Raw genomic sequence first — 23,021 nt, forward strand, 5'->3', positions numbered from 1 at the left:
AATTTCCATGAACCTAGCAGGCATATCACTTGTTGATTACAATCCCTATGTAATAGACTTCCTATTAAATATCCTTAGTTATGTGGTTTTATAGCTGAAAGGTGTTCTGCAGAAACACTGTTTTGCAGATCAGGAAACTAAGGTCCATAGAGCTGAAGTGTCTTTATTAAGGTTGCACAGAAAGTGATAAGATGAGAACCCAAATATCCTCTCTCCAACCAGTTTTGTTGTTGTTGTTGTTTTTCATGTTGTAGGATGTTGCCAGATGAGACCTAAAAGCTCTTTGAGATTTTTAATGTTTTTTCCAATTTTAACATTCTCTTAGCCAAAGCCAAAATGCAATCTCTATGATCTGGTATATGGAGTATCAGTAGAGCTACTGTGATTAGTCAGTCATTAAATAAGCCTGGACTTCCCAGAAAAAAGTGTACCTAGTTTCTTCGTGATCTGGCAAAACATGTATAACACTTAGCTGTTTTTCTTCTGAAAAGTAAATTCCTTGAGTGTCTGACCATGTCTATTCACTAGAGTATTCTCAATACCTCTCATGAAGTAAGCAGTCAGTAAGTCTTTGTTGAATGAGTGAACATCTCTTGTGGAAAACTGCTATTGCTTTAAGCTTTGTTTGCATTTTCTTTCAAGTAGAGGAAAATAATAGTATTTTAAAAACAATGTTAGTTTGAGTACTAGGTATCTTAGCCAATTATATGAGTAGTCTTCATTTGCTCAAAAAATAATTTTAAAAGTCATCTGGTGTGAACATCTTCCTTTCTCAGTAACTCATTTGTTTTGTTTTTTAATAACAGTAGAGATTCAGCATAGTGTAACAGCCTCTTTAACTCCTTCCTCATTATAATAAAGCATTCTTTAAGCTAAAAACAGGTCTCATTTATAGATTTACAACTGTTTGTTATAATTATCATATCCTTTATTTCCCTAGTTATAATCGCTGGTTGTGTCAAGCAAGATCTGAGGATCTATCTGATATTGCTTCTCTAAAAGCCTTATACCAAACAGGTGAGCTTAAAGACATGGCAACTTATTCTTTTACTGATTAAAAGACATTATTTGGTATGCTGTTATGGACTTCATTCTTCTCTGATTTTGCCCATTTTGTCTACATATAGAATTTTTTTTTTTGGTACAATGAAGATAGGTTTTGCTCATGATTAATATGTTAAAAATATCATATTAACCTGTAAGATTTTCAGCTAGTTATTCTATATTGGCCAAATGAAGTCCTTTTTCTTCCTTTTTTGTGTCTTATAAAATTTTTTCCTAGTTTTGAAGTACCATAATCTCTTTATACAGAATTCAAACGTTATATAAATATATAACACGGACTGTGAAAGTTATCAGATTCCCCCTTTATATTTCTTTTTCAGACAGTGCTTGTTAATTTTCAGATTTGAGTTCCATTATTTTTTTTTAGATCACTAATGTTATTAGTTAACTTAAATAAAAAGCTATTTATAAAATTATCTTTACCCTGTGACCTTACCTTTGGTTTGCCCAGATTTAAAACCTATAAGAGGGCTTACCTTAAAACCAAGGACAGTCATCAAAACTTCATGAAGCTGAAAAAAAATGAAAAAGTGGTTTTCCACATAGTGAAAGAAATCCGAAGATGAAATTTGAAAAGCTTATGTTCCTAGTTTTTCGTCTTTTACATTTGTTTAGAATATTTTTATACGGTCAGAGCCCAGGACAAATAATACTCCTGGAATAAAGTTTCTGGGTGCTGATTACGTTTCCTGTTTGTAGGTGTGGATAACTGTGGTCGCACGGTGATGGTGGTAGTTGGAAGAAACATTCCTGTAACATTAATAGATATGGACAAGGTAAGCCATAAAAAGGCTTTGTTTTGTAAATAACATTGATTTTAAAAAAATAAGTAGGGTATGAATTTGGAATCAGGGCTTAGAATATGAGATGAGACAGAATTGCATGTCTGTGACTGAGTAGCAGCCCTGGTTCTACAGGTTGGCACACAACATTTCCGTCAGTTAGGGGTCCGGCCTTGTGTCTGAGGAGAAACAGAATACTCAAATGCCACAAGGTGATTTCCAAAAACTCACCAGCTGTGTTTTGGACATGACATAAATGGCAAGTTTTTGGTCGGACTCATTCTGTATTATCTGCCTTTCTTGAAAAAAGAAACATAAACTTTTGAGAATCTATCTGAAGAGAAGAAACCAGAGATGTAGTTAACCCAAGATGTCATCATTTCCTAATCCCTTCTTTTGAAGTTAAAGGACAAAAACAGATGATTCATAGCAGAAGAAACGGTATTACTAGTAAATAAGAAAATGTTCAACCTGATTAGTAGTGAAAAAAAAAAAAGTGAATTAAAATGAGGTATCTTTTTTCACCTTCAAAATTAGCCATTACTTTTTTTTGTTTTTATTTTGTAGCCATTACTTTTAAATAATAATCATTGTCATCAAAGATTAATTAAAACTATTGAAGTGACCTAGTAATTTCTGAGAATTTGTACTAACTACTAAGGAAGTAATCCTAGGAATGAAAATAGCTATTGGCCAAGAAACTGCCCAAATTGTGGAATATTTGGGCAAGGGACAGTCAAATCCAAAAGATAAATACATAGATCATCCTAGAACATCAGTCGTAATAGAAACTGACTGCAAAGGAAGAGACTCACTTTAATAAATAATTTTTAACTATAGTAAAAAAAAAAAAAAAAGTACTCAAAAGTGTAAAAGATGCATACAATTTTAAGATAAAACACCATTGTGCAAAAGCAGATGATTACACCTGGCTAAGCCCTTAGAGTCCTGGTCCCTGGTGTTTAGATAGAAGAAAAAATTGGGAAAGCCTTAGATCTGGCATGTTACTCAAAGGCTCATTTGTGACACAAAATAACAAATTCTGTTAAGTTAATTATTTTGCATCCATAAATGGAATGTTCTGTGACCCTGAAAAAATTATGGTTATGAAGTTAAGTACTATAGAGAAATGTTTATGATATGGTATCAATAGAAGAAAAAGTGATACATAGTATGTATACATTGCCCTTTTTTTGGGCGAGGGAAGCAGGATGGGAGTTTAAACATAAAGGTAAAAACTGGAAGTCAGTATTTTAAACTGGATTTCATAGTTTTAGGGAGAATTTGTTTTCTATATTTTTCTGTCATGTGGCTATACTTCTTTATAAATGAAAAAATTTAAGTTAAAGATGGAGAATTTAAAGCTGAAAATGGGTATCTTAATTGCCCTGGGCAGGAGGTAGTAAGTGGACAGAAAGAGGACCAGAAGCAGTCTGGTAAGAGCAGAAATAATAAACACATACACACACACACACACACACACCCCTTAAATGCTCAACTATTTATAATAATCAGTATGACGTTTATTCACAGCATTAATAATGTGATTCATACCAATAAAAGCGTAAACCCCTTTGATTCTGATGTGTATTTGCATGGTGTTCTGAATGTTTGTGATGTATCATTTCATTTATATCGTGAGGCCCAAACCAGCTAACGACTGGAAATAAAATGTGTTTCCTTAGAGCCCTCCTCTGTCTGCTCTGGTAGCAGTTGGACCCATGCTAACTAATCCTCAGTAGTCCATTCATGTGAATGCCAAGGACTCCCTTGAGGCAAAAATGGGGAAATAGCCTGTTTGATAGTAATCCTTCAGGGGCTGCCTCTCAGCGCCATGTGTGTCATTGTTTATAGATACACCAGTGGGTCATGCTGGCCCTGCCCATGTTGTGTCTCTGCTTTGTACTTAATGTTTCTCTTAAATTTCATCCTTCTTGTAATGGCATACTTTTCTAACTGATCCAGGTCAGTTTGAGTCAGAGCAGAAGTGCTGCCCAGCCCACTGCCTTCTGCTCACTAAACCTGTTCTCATTTTCCTCATTCAGTTCAATGTTAAAGATGCTGAACAGATTAGCCCTCAAAGTGAGCCATGTGAGGCATGAGTCTGTATCTCAGTGGAGACCGCAAAGATTTGTCACTGAGCTCAGGTAGAACCTTCAAGAATGATTAAAAGTCTAGAAATTCTCTAACAGTTTTGAAATCATTATCCCAGAGAGAAAAGACCTGGTTGTTGACTGAAGAGCTCTTTTGTATATACAAAGAGCTCGTTTGGGAGGATGGAGATATTCTCCTCCATCACTTAGGACAGAAAGGGAACATACCATAGCATTATGGGAACTATATGGGAAGATCTTTTTGAAGAGATACTTGTTCCTGATGTCTGCAGTGTCTGGAGCATAGATTAGATTAAGCTCCTGGGTTTTTTCTCTCTCTTGGCCTCAAGTGGCACATTGGTAAAGAATCCACCTGCCAGTGGAGGAGATACAAGAGATGTAGGTTCGATCCCTGGGTCAGGCAGATCCCCTGGAGTAAGAAATGGCAACCCATTCCAATATTCTTGCCTAGAAAATCCCATGGATAGAGGAGCCTGGCAGGTTATAGTCCATGAGGTCTCAGAGAGTTAGACACAACTGAGCACGTGTGCGTGTGCGTGCACACACACACTGTGAAATAGACTACTATACAAAATGATCATTACTTTTATTCCTTTTTCTTCTAGGCTCTCTTATATTTTATCCATGTAATGGACCACATTGCTGTGAAGGAATATGTATTAGTGTATTTTCACACACTGACCAGCGAATACAATCACCTGGACTCAGACTTCCTGAAGAAACTCTATGATGTCGTTGATGTCAAGTTAGTTTCTCAAATTTTGAAGGGGAACAATAGCTTTTTCCTTTGCTAGTATTAAGCAGGAGCAAACATTGTGGTATATTCTGTGAAAGGACAGTTCATATAACAGATTTTTATAATATATAGATTGGGTATTTTAATAATAGGAGCCTCCCCTTAATTCCAGTTTATTTTGTATCAGAGTAAATTCATATGTAAACTTTTCCCTGCTTCTAAACTCCTGGAGAAAGAGTTAATTGTTCATAACTTTGATTGGTTTTAGGCATGGCTTATACTGACCCTTTTTTGTTTGTTTTGAATCAGGTACAAGAGGAATTTGAAAGCTGTTTATTTTGTTCATCCAACATTTCGTTCAAAGGTAGGTATTTTTCTTTCTGCTAAATCTTGACGTTAAGTGCACTATATACCTGCATATTAAGATATATTTCATCATCCTAATTCTTGCTGTTACCATTGTGACTGCTAATTTCCTTGTTTACCCTTCATTTTTAAGTGATCTCAAGTTGTGGTCCTAATGTTTTGGTCCCATGTAACTCGGATATCTTTGTCAGTGACCTTTACAAGCCATTAGCCCCTCTGTCCTTGCCTGTCTGTGCTCTTTGTTTGGGCTTACCTGATGGCTCAGATGATAAAGAATTCGCCTACAGTGCGCGAGACCCAGGTTCGATTCCTGGTTTGGAAAGATCCCCTGAAGGATGACATGACAGCCCACTTTAGTATTTTTGCCTGGAGAATCCCCATGGACAGAGGAACCTAGTGAGCTACAGTCCATGGGGTCGCAGAGAGGTCGGACATGACTGAGCGACTAAGCACAGCTCTTAGTTAATCTGGGCTTTTTCCTGCCCCTGTTCCTAGCTAATTCCTATTTTATCCTTCAGATCTCAGCTCAACAATTACTTTATGTAAAAAAGGAAAAAAGAAACCTCTCTGACCAATCCTGCCACTAGTAGGTACTCCTACAAGTCATCAGATATAGCAGTCATGGATTGAGATATAAATTTTGAGAGTCATCATCAAGTAAATAGAGCTTTAACTCTTTAAAAGTGTTAATGAATAAAATCACAGACTTAGACCAAAGACAACAGCTGAAGACAGAGCACTGGGATCAGGGAAGGAAACCAAGAAGTAATCAAAAAGGCAGCAGGAGAACCAAGGTTGACTAATGCTGTGGAAGCCAGTGGACAGGCAAAGCATCAGAGATGGTAGAAATAGTTATTATTTTAAAGTGCTGTAGAAAAAAAAATAAATAAAATAAAGTGCTGTAGAGAAGTAAGATAAGAAGTGAAAAGTCCTCATTATATTTCATAACTAAGATGAGTGAAGACTTCCGTGAGAATGTTTTCCACTTTGGGAAATTTGTCACTGTTTACAAAATTGTTGTTTCTCATTGAAATACCATCTTTAAATTTTGCATGAAGTGTTTTAAATAATCCTTTTTAAAGCTGCAAATTTCCTTTTGGTCCCTCAGTGTTACAACATCACAGTATTAAGTGCTATGCTTATGGGAACACTGCTTGGTCAGGCTTTTTTAAAAACATAAAATGTGTGAGCAGTCAATTAAATCACTTATAATTGTCTTTCCTGCTTTTCTTTCAATGGACTTCTGACTACATAGTCTTAGCAGATAGTATACTATTAACTTTCCCACTCTTGGGGAAGTTAATTTCATTATGCTCAGCAGGTGGCTAATTTTTTCTTTTTTTGTATAGCACTTACGGAAGTAATGCTTGACTATTTCCCAAAATTTCATCATCCATTTTCTTTTTTATTCATCCAGTAGCTACTGAAATTTTTTCTTAAATGGAGACACACAGAAGGATTAGCTTGATTTTTAGTATGTCTTTGCAAGAACACCTGCTATTTCCCACTTGTACTCAGAATTGTACCAGAGGTTCTAGCCAGTGTAATATGGCAAGAAAAAGGAACAAAAAGCATCTCAATTTAGAAAGGAGTAAATAAAACTGTCTTGATTGACAGATGACATGATTATCTATATAGAAAACCTTGTAGTATCCTCAGAAGAGCTATTAATACTAGAATTAATGAGTAACTTTAGCAAAATTTCAGGGTTTAAGATCAATATTCAAAAATCTATTATCCATATTAGAAAGAAATAATTTGAAATTTAAAAAGCATTATAATTTACACTAGCATCAAAAATATTAAGTACTTAATGATAATTATGACCAAAAAATGTGAAAGACTTATACATTGTACAAGTTAGTAATAATAGTAGTAGTAGTAGTTGCTTGGTTGTGTCTGCCTCTTTGTGACCTCATGGACCGTAGCCCACTGTATATTCTGTAAAACATTGATGACATGCATCAAAACAGACCTAAATAAATGAAGACATATCCTGTATGTGTGAATTAGAAAGTTTAGTTTTGTTAAATTGTCATTTCTTGCTGAAGCTATAGATTCAGTTCAGTCCTAACCAAAATTTCAGCAAGCTTTTTTTTTTTTTTTTTGTAGAAATTGACCAATTAAAATGCAAAGAATCTAAAATAGCCAAAACAACTCAGGGAAAGAACACAGTTGGAAGACCAGCACTGTCTGCTTTCAGGGCTAACTCTAAAGCAGCAGTACTCAAGACAGTGAGGTATGGGCATGAAGGTAGACAAATTGATCAACAGAGCAGAATTAAGAATCCAGAAATAGATCCACATATATATGGATAACTGATCTTTTTCAAAAGTGCAAAGTTGGGTCAGTGGAAAAAGGATAGTCTGTTCAACAAATGATATTGGAACAATTAGATATCAATATGTAAAAAAAAATGAACTTTGATCTGTGACTTGCATCATGTACAAAGTTAACTGAGAATGAATCAAGGACCTAAATGTAAAACATAAAACTTTTTAAACTTCTAGAAGAAACTATAGGAGAAAAAGTTCTGTGTGACCTTGAGTAAAGCAAGTTATTTCTTAAATTAACACCAAAAGCATAATCTATAAAATAAATTGAACTTTATAAAAATTAAAAACTTCTGCTCTTTTGAAGATAGTTAGGAGAAGAAAGTGAAGAGGAACTAAAAAGCCTCTTGATGAAAGTGAAGGAGGAGAGTGAAAAGGTTGGCTTAAAGCTCAACATTCAGAAAACTAAGATCATGGCATCTGGTCCCATCACTTCATGGGAAATAGATGGGGAAACAATGGATACAGTGTCAGACTTTATTTTTGGGGGGCTCCAAAATCACTGCAGATGATGATTGCAGCCATGAAATTAAAAGATGCTTACTCCTTGGAAGGAAAGTTATGACCAACCTAGATAGCATATTGAAAAGCAGAGACATTACTTTGCCAACAAAGGTCCATCTAATTAAACCTGTAGTTTTTCCAGTAGTCATATATGAATGTGAGAGTTGGACTATAAAGAAAGCTGAGCACTGAAGAATTGATGCTTTTGAACTGTGGTGTTGGAGAAGACTCTTGAGAGTCCCTTGGACTGCAAGGAGATCCAACCAGTCCATCCTAAAGGAGATCAGTCCTGGGTGTTCATTAGAAGGACTGATGCTGAAGCTGAAACTCCAATACTTTGGCCACCTGATACAAAGAGTTGACTCATTGGAAAAGACCCTAATGCTGAGAAGAATTGGGGGCAGGAGGAGAAGGGGACGACAGAGGATGAGATGGCTTGATAGCATCACCGACTCGATGGACATGGGTTTGGGTAGACTCCGGTAGTTGATGATGGACAGGGAGGCCTGGCGTGCTGCAATTCATGGGGTCGCAAAGAGTCAGACACGAGTGAGTGACTGAACTGAACTGAAGAGAATGAAAAGATCAACTGCAGCCTAAGAGAAAATCTTTGTAAATTAAACATTTATCTAATAAAGGTCTTATTTTTTGAATATATAAAGAAATCTCTAAGTAATAAGGAAACAGTTTAGAAATAGACGAAAGATTTGTACAAAAATCTGGCTTAACCAGAAGATACACAGATGGCAAGTAAGCAGATGAAAAGATATCAAGCACAATTAGTTATTAGAAAACTACAAATGAAAGCAACGTGAGATATTACCTTCCTACTAGAATGGCTAAAATTTAAAAGATGTTTTTGTGGTCCTCAGTATCTATTCATAAAGCTAGAAAAAGTTGAATCCTATTAATTTATTATGAATGACAGAACTAATATAAAACAAAACAATTTAAAAAAAGAAAACTTAAGGAAAATGTTAATGATTGTCTGAATGGTTTCTATACCTATGTTCCTTGTAAAATTCTTTCAACTTTGGTAAATGTTGGAACACTTTCATAATTTTTTTAATGGTCAAAACTGTTTTTTACTCACCACAAATTCAAACTTATCTAAAGAGTATTCCTTTGTGAATTCACCAGACTTATGAAAATATATAGCCACTGTTGGCTAAGATCTGACTTAACCTCTCCTCCCCCACACATGAGAGAGAGAGTGAACAGCTTTCCTTCCCTCACTGTGACATCAGTGGATAAACGTTACCAGAAGTTTCAGTGTTAGAGCCACTCGCTTTGGCTGTCACTAGAACTGCTTCATGTAGGAGTCCATGCGAATGACAGGTTGGGCAGAGGCTGAAGGGGAAATGCATGAAGCGAGAACCATTACATTACCTTTCCATAGCATTTTGGCATGGAGAAACCATTGGAGGACTGAGAATAAAGCTCATATGTAAAGAAATCCACCATTATTTTATACTAAGTCAAAAACTGTAAATGGAGTGGTTGTAATTATAAAAGAATGAGATGAAAAGAAATCAAGGGATAATAAAACAATTGAATCACACTCTTCTGATTTCCGTACTTCTCAGATCTTTTCCAGTGCACTCCACCCAAAGTGATAATAAATTGACTGCTCGTATAAATCACTACTTTCTTTCTTTTTTGATATTTCCTAAGAGAACACAAGCTAATAATATTTAAACCCACTGTTGACTCTGGCTCTATTAGATCACTTAAGTGCACACATGTGAACAATTTTTTCCTAGTTTATGTTGTTTTGTGATCCCATGTTCTTGGCTCTGCACTTGTGAATAATTGGGTGAAATAATTTCTGGAATTCACAGAATATTCTAGCAGTCTTTTTTTCAAATGTTTAGTTTTCTTTGGGCTTCCCAGGTGGCTCAGATGGTAAAGAATCTGCCTCCATGTTTGGAAGACCTGGGTTCAATCCCTGGGTCGGGAAGAATCCTTTGAGAAGGGAATGGCTACCCACTCCAGTATCCTTACCTGGAAAGTTTTCTTCAGTTTTTTAAAATAATAGATACTGAGTAATGCAAGTTTACCTAAATAAATGTATATGTATGGCTTATGTTGTAAGTAATTGAAAATTACTGTTCATGGGGTTCTCAAGGCAAGAATACTGAAATGGTTTGCCATTCCCTTCTCTAGTGGACCACGTTTTGTCAGAGCTCTCCACCATGACCCGTCTGTCTTGGGTGACCCTACATGGCATGGCTTATAGTTTCACTGAGTGAGTCAAGGCTGTGGTTCATGTCATCAGATTGGTTAGTTTTCTGTGATTGTGGTTTTCAGTCTGTTTGACCTGTTATGGAGAAGGATAAGAGGCTAATGGAAGCTTCCTGATGGGAGAGACTGACTGAGAGGGAAACTGGGTCTTGTTCTGATGGGCAGATGCTTGTAAATCTTTAATCCAATTTTCTGTTGAAGGGCAGGGCTGTGTTCCCTCCCTGTTAATTGACCTGAGGCCAAACTATGGTGGAGGTAATGAAGATAATGGTGACCTCCTTCAGAAGGTGCCATGCAGCACTGCTACACTCAGTGCCCCTGACCCTGCAGCAGGCACCACCAACCCACGCATCTGCCACCATCGCTTCTTGAGAGTCCCTTGGACAGCACAGAGATCCAACCAGTCCTCCTAAAGGAAATCAGTCCTGAATATTCATTGGAAGGACTGATGCTGAAGCTGAAACTCCAATACTTTGGCCACCTGATGCAAAGAACTGACTCATTTGAAAAGACCCTGATACTGGGAAAGATTGAAGGTGGGAGGAGAAGAGGACGACAGAGGATGAGATGGTTGGATGGCATCACTGACTCAATGGACATTGAGTAAACTCTGGGAGTTGGGATGGACAGGGAGGCCTTGCATGCTGCAGTCCATGGAGTCGCAGAGTTGGACACGACTGAGCTACTAAACGGAACTGATTTAAAAATTAAAAGCTGAGCTTTATAAAAATAAAACAAAACAAAAACTGAAGAGAATGCTCTTCGGTCTCCCTGACAGAAAACTTTTAACTAAGTTTCAACTTCCGTCTGCTTTGAGTAACATTCTCTTGTTAATGCCCGAAGAATGTAAGGGAGGTAATGGGGAAAAAATGCAATGGAGAAATGTGTTTGTCCTTCAGATCCTGAGTGTATATATGATCACTGCCCATTCTTCCTAAACCCAGCCTTCTCTTTGAATTTACCACCGCCCCTCACCATGTCAGTATGTGCTGTGTAGTCGAGTCCTTTCACAGAACTGTGTAACTAAGAGAGACTTTAAAAATCATTCAGGTATAACTTCCTCACTTTGTAGATGAAGAGACTGGGCCCAGATTGGAGTACATTTGTTTTTATTGTAGAATGGAAGAATATTAGACCATCCCTACATAGTAAAGTCGTAAGTCCAGAAACTATTTGTTAATTCTTTCAACATATATTGAATTCCTTACTTTTCACATTGGGCTTTGGTTAGACCCTACAAATACAGTATTGAAGGAGACAATCCTCACAGGGGGAATTGGTTGGAAGAATCAGCTACTACCACAGAGAACGTCAGTTACACAGTAATATGAGTAACACGGTGGTGTTGGAACTCTTAGAGGAAAGCTGCGTCTCGCACTTTGGGTGGAGGGTGGTCAGTGAAAGCTTTCTCACGGAGGTGAATTCTGACCTGAGCTCTGAAGGACAAGTTTTCACCAGGCAAAGAATTGAAGAAAAGGGGGTTAGGAGTAAACAAAGCAGCATATAAAAATGTCCTGAGGTAAGAGACCGTGGAACACAAATTCCCTGTGTAGTTTCTTCTGGCTCCATAATTTTATACTTTTATCCAAGTAGCATGGTGCCTTGCCTAGGACAGGTAGTTGTGGATGTCCTTGAACCATTCATTGTATTTAGCTTTTTTTTTTTTGGCCTTAGGAGATTGTTATTCTGCTTATGAGCTGGCTCCTTTACTAGAATCTAATTCCTCGTTAGAGGAATGGCCATGTCACTGTTAGCCTGTATTACTGACAGCTGTGCACAATGCTTAGAACTTAGTAGATTCCCAGGAAATATGTAACTCCTTGTGCAAATGCATCTCCTAATACATCCTCGAGATACTTCTCTGTTCTGACTCTGCAGTCTTATTCTCTTGAACTCTTCCTAGGATCTCTAAAATCTCCATGACCTCTCTGAAGCTCTTACTAATTTATCAGCTAACTCTTGGCTGATTGTATCCTAATCTAGAATTTTCACTCATCTAGTTTGCAGAAGTTTATGTCAGTTAGGTATATAACAGCCTGTATTTAAAAAAAAAAATGATGTAAAAAAACTGGGGATTGGTGTGTAATTAAATGACTGCCTAATTTGATTTATATTAACTCACTTTGTTCTAGAAAGGCTGAGTGTGTCCCCCTCCCCTCCACCACCCTCCAAATAAACTTGTTAAGGTGAGGGTACGGAGGGTAAAGTTAATATTGAGGCCTTACACCAGTGTTTCATAGTACAGCCAAAATAGAATAGTGACCCAGGTCATAAAACTCATTATGAAATAGATCTTATCATCATTCATTCATTCTTTTTCAATGAATGCATGGTTCTGTCTGTAGCTTTTAAAACTGTAGACCATTCTATGATTGCCTGCCAAGTGCTAGGGAAATTATAAGAAACTGTTTATATTCCTGTGAAATAGAAATGAGTGCTGTACATGAGATTTAAACCTAAGGTTGTGAGAATTCAATAGATGGGATAATCTGGAGCTGTCAGGGAGAAATGGAGATGGGTCTCTGCCAAGTCTGGAAGTTTGGGCAAGATTCTGATAAAGATAAGTTCCGTGTTGGCTCTGTTAGTCCACGCTTTTTCTCATAAGTGAGCATGAAGGACATATTTTGCATTAGGGACTAGGAATATGTGCAAGGCTTGGAACAAGCCCTGAAAACATGATAGGGTGTCAGAGAGAGACTAACAAAATGATGGGCAATTGCCCAAAGTGGCGTGCAGTATATTTATAATGTACCTGGTTATACCTTGGAATGTGCTGTGCCAGTACACTGAGAATTCATATACGTAGATTACCTTCTTCTATAAGTGGGGATACCTGCCTCACAGAACTGTTGTACAAGCCTGTGGTAAACAAGACTATTTATGGTGGTCAGTTTGGGTAGATGAATAATAATTTGTAAGTTCTAGCTGTTACCTAGTTCATGCCAGTATTGTTTGCTGTCAAGAATTCTGTTTGTTTGTTTGTTTTTTGCATTGAGCAAATTTTACAGGTTATCTTTATAGAAAAATTGCATGTTGTGAAGTAAAATGACCAAGAGTGGCTCATCCACAGAAAATGCACTTTGAGAGATCGCATGCCAAGTGTACACTGAAAAATAAATGTCTCAAGAATTGGCAAAAAGTTTCAATCTCATTTTTAAAAAAGTGAAAAGTGTTTCTGAGATTTGGAGGTGTTAAACGTTTTCACAGTACCAGTGAGGCAGTATTCCATCAGAGTGCAGTGGTTTTGACCACTACCCACAACAAAAAGCACATTGCATCACATCGCAGGACACTACAGGCACAGGCATATGACAGAAGCTGAGCTTCAGGAGACAAAGCGCATTCTTACTACAGTCCTTAGGAATTGTTGCTCTAGCATGTTTCTTTCTGTTGTTCTTAATACTGTTCACAGTCCACTAAACTGATTGCATAATTCAGTGATGCACCGCGACCTGCATTTCAAAAAACACTGCTCATTCCAAGACTTTTTTGAAACCAACTTCAATTCTGAAATCGTTTTTATCTAACATAAATTTTCAAGATCATGTGTGTATTTCTGATTCTTGCCACTGTCTTAAATCATTTTTTTTTTCTTCTATTAATCAGGTATCAACATGGTTTTTTACCACCTTTTCTGTCTCAGGACTGAAGGACAAAATCCACCATGTGGACAGCCTCCACCAGCTGTTTTCTGCCATCTCTCCAGAACAGATCGACTTTCCTCCTTTCGTCCTTGAATATGATGCCAGGGTAAGAAGTACCAGGAATTCTTCCTCACCTAGGGTATTATTGTAACTGTTTTATAATGCAGTGGGTCTAAGCACATAATCTTTTCATTATAAGATGCTGTTAATACAATTAATGTGTTTTAGTAAACTGGATATATCATTTGACATTCTTCTCCTAAGGTAACTTTTAGGAAAATGTTTGATTCTAAGAGAGGCCTTCCCCCCCAGGGCCTTCCCCCTCTTTTCAATGATAAACATTTTCACTGTAAGTATAAATCCAGTCCTTGCTTGTATTGTCAGTTTTCCACCACCTCTGAGACATACCTCTGCCTAATTTTATTAAGACTAAATGACTTTTCATCTACATAAATAGAACCAAAAGAAGCTGTTGATATCCAGCATTTTTCAGCATTCATTGTAAGCCAAGTAGCCTATTTTAGTCTTTACCCTACTAAAAGTTCCATTTGTATAATGTTTGTAAGAGTGTCAATCAATAATATTAACATTGTTACTTACACAATATATTAAACACTAAGAAATGGCTACTCTAGAATTTCATCTGAGCTCTAGTCCTTTGTGGTTATTCACACTATCACTTGAGTAGTTAAAAAAGTGTAACATGCTTGCCAAATAAGGCAAGTGATGGTAAGGCAATTATCAGTTGCCTTATTTAATTAATGCTGATTGCATATTTTGGGGGATGAAGCAGAGCATATATTTGTAGGTTATCTTAAGCTTAAAGTGAATTATTCTTCCTTAACTATTGTACAACATATATATAGTAAAGTAAATATTCTACAAGACATTTTTTCTCTAAAATTTCTCCAACTTCAGTTGCGATTCCTGTTTCCCTTTATGTGATAGGTGGTGTGCTCAGTCATGTCTGACTGTTTTAACCTTATGGACTGTAGGCCGTCAGGCTTCTCTGTCCATCGGATTTTCCAGGCAAGAATACTGGAGTGGGTTCTTCCTGACACAGGGATTGAGCCCACATCTCCTGCGCTGGCAGGCAGATACTTTACCACCGAACCACTAGGGGAGCCCTTTCTATATTCTTAAGGGCCTACAAAGAAGGCTTTCATTAAATATCAACACCATCCTCAAGCTTGGTTTTGTTTTTCTGTCTTATATGTATGTGCTTTTAGGGTTTTTTTTTTTTTTTTTTTTTAAGATTTAATCTATCAAATACAGGCCTAATTAATAATTTTATTAATCAAAATTAAATAAACTGCAATATAACATCATCTCTGGATTATCTCTCTGTATCTGTACTGCTGCTGCTGCTAAGTCGCTTCAGTCGTGTCTGACTCTGTGCGACCCCATAGACAGCAGCCCACCAGGCTCCACCATCCCTGGGATTCTCCAGGCAAGAACACTGGAGTGGGTTGCCATTTCCTTCTCCAGTGCATGAAAGTGAAAGTGAAGTCGCTCAGTTGTGTCCGACTCTTTGCAACCCCATGGACTGAAGCCTACCAGGCTCCTCCGTCCTTGGGATTTTCCAGGCAAGAGTACTGGAGTGGGATGCCATTGCCTACTAGAGCTTTCTAAAACTGAAATATTAGGTGTTCTATACCTAAAGCCAAGGAGAGGAATAAGAAGAGAGAAGAAACAGCAGAAGGTGTCAGGAGATGATGTGGACAGAGCAGGCAGAGAGCACATCCCTAGATCCTGGAGCCCTTCACTTTATGCCGCAGTCCTTTGGTGCCTTTGTGGTCAGTGGAGAGTGTTGTACATGGAGAACTTTTGTGTTCCTGTTTAGAAAGATGGCTAAAGAAACCATGTAGAGAAGGATTAGACAGAGTAAGACCCTAGGCAAGGAGACAAGTAAGAGGCTATTCAAGAAAGTCAGGGGAGACTTGAGACTAGAGCTAGGCGGTGGTAGTGATAATGGTAAGGTTTGAAGATCTTAAGGGATAGTTAAAATTAGATATTTTAGGGAATAAAATCCCCAGCATTATGGTGACCAAGCAGCCAACCACTGGGAGGAATAAAGGAGGAAAGACGCCTGAGGTAACTGCCAACATTTCTGCTTTGGAAGACTTGGAGAATGTTATTGCCACCATCCCAGAGAAGCAGTTTGGAGAAATAGCACTGGGACGCTCAGAGAGAGGAGACAGGTGGTCTCTTAAGTTTGTGACACATTAGGTTTGAGGTGCTGCGTGGGAGGAGAAGGGGGCAACACAGGATGAGATGATTGGATGGCATCATCAACTCAATCAATGGACATGAGTTTGAGCACGCTCCGGGAGGTAGTGAAGGATGGGGAAGCCTGGCATGCTGCAGTCTACGGGGTTACAAACTGAGTGACTGAACAACAAATGAGACATTGAAGTGAAGGTCTAGAAATTGGATAGGTATTTCCTTGTAAAGAAAAGCTTTTCCTTTCCTAGAAAGAATTAAAAATATGCTTAGAGAAAAGGAAATGAGTGTATTGTTGGTCAATTTGATTATCATCTTCAAGAATGCTTTGCCCATAGTAGATTATCTGGTGAATGTATGATCTGCTGCTGCTGCTGCTGCTGCTGCTGCTGCTGCTAAGTCGCTTCAGTCGTGTCCCACTCTGTGCGACCCCATACACAGCAGCCCACCAGGCTCCCCCGTCCCTGGGATTCTCCAGGCAAGAACACTGGCGTGGGTTGCCATTTCCTTCTCCAATGCATGAAAGGGAAAAGGGAAAAGTGAAAGTGAAGTCGCTCAGTCGTGTCTGACTCTTCACGACTCCATGGTCTGCAGCCTACCAGGCTCCTCTGTCCATGGGATTTTCCAGGCAAGAGTACTGGAGTGGGGTGCCATTGGCAGTCAGCTTCTATTTTTCTGGATCTTATGTGACTTAGAATAGCAACAGAAATTTTATAGGATTAAAAGTCACTTTTGATGTTAATTAGAAGGTAATTTTTATCTATCTAGATCAAAATGGTACTGAGACCATTTCAGAAAGGGAGCTGGTCAGCATTCATATAGTCAGAGAAGAGAGTGTAGAGATTTACCTGGTCACAATTCTTCAAAGTTTTACAGTTGTTTCCAGAAATAGAGAAAATATTTGATTGCTCAGCAGGCTCTTCCACAGTGTGAGACTAATATAAAAGATGTATTTCATAGCATTAAGAATTAGATTTTCCCTTCTTACTTTATCACAATTTAATGTTAATATAGGAAGCTTAGAAAAATACCATAGTGGAATAAAACGGAGAAATCTTAAAGATGGATAGTAAACCATTTCTTTTTAATTGAACTTCAGGATTTCTCTCTTCAGGCATGTATCTTAAGCATAGCATCTGTGCATATTGAGGATACTGGTGGGGTTAGTATAACAGATCTTGGTAGGAAATTCTAAAATACAAAATAAAAAAATTTACATTATTTTTTTTCCCCCAAGTATCCCAAAATGTAGCCAGTCTTCAGATTTGATTCTACCAAAAAAAATTTTTTTAATCTTTTTGCTATCTTGTCAGGTTTATAATCAGAAAGTTTTAAAAAAAGAAAGTTTTCCTAGATATTCTCTTTGTTTTCCTGGTTTAGGTCCCAGATCAATTTCTGCTCCAAAGCGTCTGCTCTGAAGAATACAGAACTTTTGATTGACTTAGTCTCTCAAATAACATTTACCTTCCTACTGTGTTTAAGACCGAATAGATTCAATGCTCCAGAACTATAATGGAAATATACCCTCAAGCAATGCTATTTTTCACCCTACCTCATTCTTCATATCTAATTGTTATCTTACTTTGAGCATTTTTTGTTTATAGCTTACTAAAAAAGTTACTCATCAAAGAAATACTTTAATAACAGGAAATGAATCTTAAGTCTCATAAATCTAATTTAGAGACCGGCTGAAACTGTCTTGATTTTTAAGATAAAGTTAGCCAAGATAAAGTCAAAAACTTTCCCCTTACGCTGATTTGTTGCTTTCTGCATTTGACAGTAAAATTCTGGCATTTGATTCTCCATCTTGATCCTGAGTGCCCTAAAAACTGTCCTTGTTAAAAGCCTTGCCACTCGGGCATGTCATGAAGAAGCTGTTTTCTGCTGATCTGGCTATTAAATTCCTCAAGGAGAATTTTTGTTTATCTCAAAGATTCAGCACACAGCAGGACAACACAGTCTAATACGAAAGAATCTGGGCTTTAGATTTGAATAGACATGTATTTAAATTCAGGCTGTTTTGGTTGCCAGCTCGGTGATTTAATCTGTGTGACCCTCAGTTTTCTGTTCTGTAAAATGAGGATGTTACCTGCTTCATGGCATTATGTGAGGATATAAAAGGATAATGAAAGAAAAGTGCTGATTAAGTGTCTGGCATATTGAATGTTAATAAATGGTAATATTTTTAAGTATCATTATCCTGATTACTTCTGCCTACATTATAGCAATTCTGACTGACCCCAGTGAAATTGCAGTGTTCCAGGCATGTGCTGGACATTTCACATACATTATATCATTGACTCTAAATCCTTCTCTTTTATTTTCCCAGTTACATTGGTCTTAGTATTTAATGTTCTTGTCATTTTTCCTTTCTGCAGGAAAATGGGCCTTACTATACGTCTTATCTTCCATCACCAGATTTGTGACCTGCTGTCATTCAGCGATCCTGGTTTCTAAAGACTCCACTTTCTCCGCAGATCCACTACCTGTTGAAGCAATGCTCATTTTTGCTGTACAGCTCCAGAGAGCCTTTTGTCCCCCACCTCTCTGGTATTTTTTTATTGACTGTATATTTTCTGGCACATAGGCAATCTGAAAATGATAGGCCATTCTGAACTGTACACTTATTTTAAATTTGTATATTTGTATCAAATGAAAATGTTCACTTTTAGAGGGTTGTTAACAGCAATTGGGGAGCAACTTCTGAGTATCTTCAGTTTCCTGGAAGGACACTGGATTCTCCATTAGACAAGCTGCAATATCATTCACATCATGCCTCTCACATTGCACGCCTTCTGTGTATATGCAAGTGTTTCTCAAAATATATAGAACCAATGTATGCTGACCGGATGCATTGTTTGCTTCAGATCCTGGCATTATGTTTTATTAAAGATAATTTGGTGAGGATAAAAGAGAATCATCTGGGATCAAGGATGTAGGAAAAAAAGTATCTGATCAAAAATGTCAGAAATCATTAGCAAGATACAGGTCTTAGAATTTTACTGCACCAGTTAAGATAAAAACTTAAGGACTAAAGTTTCTGAGCTTGTATGATTTAAGACTGTCCCTGTTATGGTCACAACAGTGGAAGAAAAACAAGAAGACTGTTGCTTCAGCCTTTTCCTACCATCAGAGGTGGTTTGTTCTCCATATTCAACAGGACAGCACATATTAGTAATCTTAGTAGAGGGTATCTCCTGAGATGCCATCGGGGAACTTTACAAGAGTGCTGCCTTCCCAGAGTGTGAATGATTCTATTTGGCTCTTAGGTCTACTTCCTCTGCGGACATTTCCTAGCAGTGTGTCTTGAGTTGCCTACGTCAATATGAAGGAAGTGTGTTGACATGAACAAAACGGCAGACCACTTTTGCAACTCAGGCTCTATTTGTGCCTTAGCTTGACTAAAAATTAGAATTATGCTAGCTACCTCACAGAGGTATCATAAGGATAGCATTCAGAAAGGGCTTTTGATATCTTTGGATGAAAAATGCTGTGCGGTGGGGTGTCTTCAGTTAGTTTTTCAATGAGAATAAATATCCTTGAGGGAGTGCTACAGGACACTCCGCTTGTCCTTGGCACATGTTGAGTGACTTCCCTTTTCTTGGAACAAGAATTGTTAGTGCAGAATCCCAACCCTTAGGATCCCCTCCTATTTTGTCCAGGTATCTTCTGGCCTTCTCCTTCTCCAGCGCTACACTTTAGCGAGAGGCATGTGTAGCCATTTTAAATGTTACTTCTTGAATGAAGGTCACACTGACATCATTTCCATCTGGGTTTCTAAATACTCCTTTTAATTCCTGCATTCCCCGCCCCACCCCACCCCCCAGTCTCCCTTACCCCATCATGTACACTGGCAGTTCGGAGAAGACAGAATTCTTCTAATGTGCTCAGGATTGATGCTTCCAAGGGTCCCACTCCCTTAGGTCCAAATTAGTTCTTCAGTGGAGATAAAAGAAGCATCATTTTTCATTTATGATAGAGAAATGCCCCTGTAGTTGTGTTAACCCCATCCTCTATTTTCCTGCATAAACAAGAAGGGCCTTTACATTTCTCAGAAAACCAATCTTATCTTCTGCATGTAATGGACACATCTGCTTTCTGCCAGTAATCAAAACCACTTGTTCCTCGCATATGCTTATTTGTTAAGGACTTCCTGTTATGTTCCCTAGGTCATCGGGTCTAGACAGCCAGTCAGATGTCTGGTATTAACCTTCATCTCAAACAGTATTACTTCAATCCTTTGAGCCTTGACTTTTAAAAATCTGAAAAATTAGCTTAATCTTCTCCAGTCAATTCTTAGATTGTATTTGAGGTGGCGTTTCACTAGGACCAGTTGTAAAAATACGTCAACTTTTCTCTGTTATAGCTGGACTTGGCTACCTTACGTTGGCATCTGGCCTGAATCATTTCCTTAGAGGGTTCAAGCTACTTTGCTGTTTGGAACCAAATTTTACAATTTCTTATAGGCAATAATTTATAAAAGATATCCCTTTGCAATATTCACAGCAATATATTAATGATTAATCACAAGCCAGAATGTTCAAATGATGTCCTAGAGTGTAAAGGTGGTATGGGGCTATATACATATCAACTGCATTTAATAATTTAATGATGACTAAAGATAAGGTTGCTCTTCTCGGTGAAACTGAATTTGGTATTGGACCAGATTCATGCTTTTATATAGCTGTCTGAAATGTTATGTAATGAAGTTCTTTCAATGTACTAAATCCTAAGAGGGGAGCATAGTGACCTTGATGTTGAAATGATAGAGTAACGTTCAGGGTATATCTGCCTAGATGACACATACCACTTTCAAGGATATACACATTAGAGAATAAATGGGTGGAGATGACCCCTAGCATCTGATATTAATTCAAAGCATCAAGTCCTTAATTTAATTAAATTTCTGTCATGACAAATGCTAGTTGAATTGAGGTAGAAACTACTTATAGACTGTTAAGTTAATTTAAATTAGCTCATGGAAGACATAATATGATTTTTAAATAAGTATGTTTCTTGCTTCAGTATATATTTGAGTTCCTAACTTATCTGTATTCATTCTTAACTCATCTATTTTGCTATTTCTTGATGGCAAAAAGACCTTCTGAGAAAAGCTCAGTATTTATTAGACTCAAGGTTTAGAGACCAGGTGGTTCGTATCTTAAAGATTTTTTTTCTTTATTTAATATATATCTTATTTCATTGGCTGATGCTCCATTATATTTATTTTTTCTAAAGTAAACCCTCTATAATAGTTGAGACTAATAGAGGATTTTTAGATTACTTTTTAGGGTAAATGGATATAGATTTTTTTTATCAAATATCTGAAGTTCAAAATGATTTAATCTCATTTCTAGAGAGAGATGGGTATAATCACTGTAGTAGCAAAACATGGCTTGCCTGTTTCTACCTGTCTTTGCTCAGATATTATTTAATGAATTCAAACTATAGATAATGGTTTAATCTTTCCTTTGCTGCAGTTAATAGGAAAGCCAGAAAATGTAGGTTCAGTATGAGCTACAAAATCACTCCTGGTGTTTCCCCTGGTACATTGTCTATGTATGTATGTATGTATATAGTTTAAATTGCTTAATATATGAACAGAAATTATTGGAATTTGCCCTGGAAAGAGAAAATTTTTATGGTTCTAGTAACGGGTTGATTGTATTAAGGACCAAAAGTTACTACAAGATAGCATGTAAGCCTCTTAAGATTAGAGTTAGCCAGTGACTTTCAGATTGTGGTTCTCTTAGGTTATAGTCATAATCAACAAGCACCAGAGTGTTTCACCTGGGTAGGTGCCAGTATACCTCACAGTATGGGATGGACTCTTGGTTTGCAGTTGCCAAAGAACGAGAAGGATAAAGGAGGGTTTTAATGCTTTTGAGCTGTGGTGTTGGAGAAGACTCTTGAGAGTCCCTTGGACTGCAAGGAGATCCAACCAGTCCATTCTGAAGGAGATCAGCCCTGGGATTTCTTTGGAAGGAATGATGCTAAAGCTGAAACTCCAGTACTTTGGCCACCTCATGCAAAGAGTTGACTCATTGGAAAAGACTCTGATGCTGGGAGGGATTGGGGGCAGGAAGAGAAGGGGACGACAGAGGATGAGATGGCTGGATGGCATCACCGACTCGATGGACGTGAGTCTGAGTGAACTCCGGGAACTGGTGATGGACAAGGAGGCCTGGAGTGCTGCGATTCATGGGGTCGCAAAGAGTCGGACATGACTGAGAGACTAAACTGAACTGAAGGTCTCATCATAAACACAGATTATAAGGATTGCCTAGAGGGTCTAACCATTTATACGTGTATATCTATATCTACATACATATTTATATTTACACACAGTAATCTGGTTTGTTTTGCATTCTTTGTGGTTTAAATGGCCCATATGTAGAGAACATAAAGCAATAAATAGCCTAGTTTAAGCTTTGATTTTACCAAAATAGCCCTTGAAAAGATGGTATCAAGGTCTTTTTAGATATTAGTGACTCCCTTGGATATTAGTTACTAACTTTGTTTTCTGTGTTTCTAAGAACAGCATCTCTGAATCTTAAGTACAATGTAATTTAAATGTATAGGGCCTCTGAGTTCAGGTCTTCCTTCATGGCTCAGATGATAGAGAAGCTACCTGCCGTGCAAGAAACTCAGGTTCAGTCCCTGGGTTGAGAAGATCCCCTGGAAAAAGGAATGGCTACCCACTCCAGTATTCTTGAGAATTCCATGGACAAAGGGAGCCTAGCAGGCTACAGTCCATGGGATGTCAAGAGTCAGACATGACTGAGCAACTAACATGAACAAAGTCTGAGTTCAAGATTAAAAGTATAAATATTCTCTAGGTAAATTACACTGACAAAATCGTAACTGCTGAATGTAAGCTAATATTTTTGTTGAACAGTTAAAACCAACACATTTTGCATATACAATCATATCTTTTTTTTTTTTTTCTGATGGTGTGTTTTGTTAGTGTAATCACAGTCATCATAAACTGAGCCAAGACTTTGTCAAAC

General features: G+C 37.6%; 1 protein-coding gene across 2 annotated transcripts in view; it reads left to right on the forward strand.

The window, feature by feature from the left end:
* Positions 1-22,362, forward strand: part of GDAP2 (ganglioside induced differentiation associated protein 2) — a 68,160-nt gene extending 45,798 nt beyond the window's left edge. Inside the window, exons 9-14 of one of the 2 annotated variants that reach the window (XM_027535709.1) lie at positions 941-1,017; positions 1,765-1,841; positions 4,567-4,706; positions 5,007-5,061; positions 13,751-13,894; positions 18,390-22,362. In XM_027535709.1, coding sequence (XP_027391510.1) covers positions 941-1,017; positions 1,765-1,841; positions 4,567-4,706; positions 5,007-5,061; positions 13,751-13,894; positions 18,390-18,437 — 541 coding nt within the window. In that variant the 3' untranslated portion in view covers positions 18,438-22,362. The remainder of the gene's footprint in view (positions 1-940; positions 1,018-1,764; positions 1,842-4,566; positions 4,707-5,006; positions 5,062-13,750; positions 13,895-18,389) is intronic. The other variant, XM_027535712.1, reaches the window with a different exon arrangement.
* The last annotated feature ends 659 nt before the right edge of the window (positions 22,363-23,021 follow it).

Source organism: Bos indicus x Bos taurus, chromosome 3 (genome assembly GCF_003369695.1).
Source record: "Bos indicus x Bos taurus breed Angus x Brahman F1 hybrid chromosome 3, Bos_hybrid_MaternalHap_v2.0, whole genome shotgun sequence".
NCBI classification, from domain to species: Eukaryota; Metazoa; Chordata; class Mammalia; order Artiodactyla; family Bovidae; genus Bos; species Bos indicus x Bos taurus.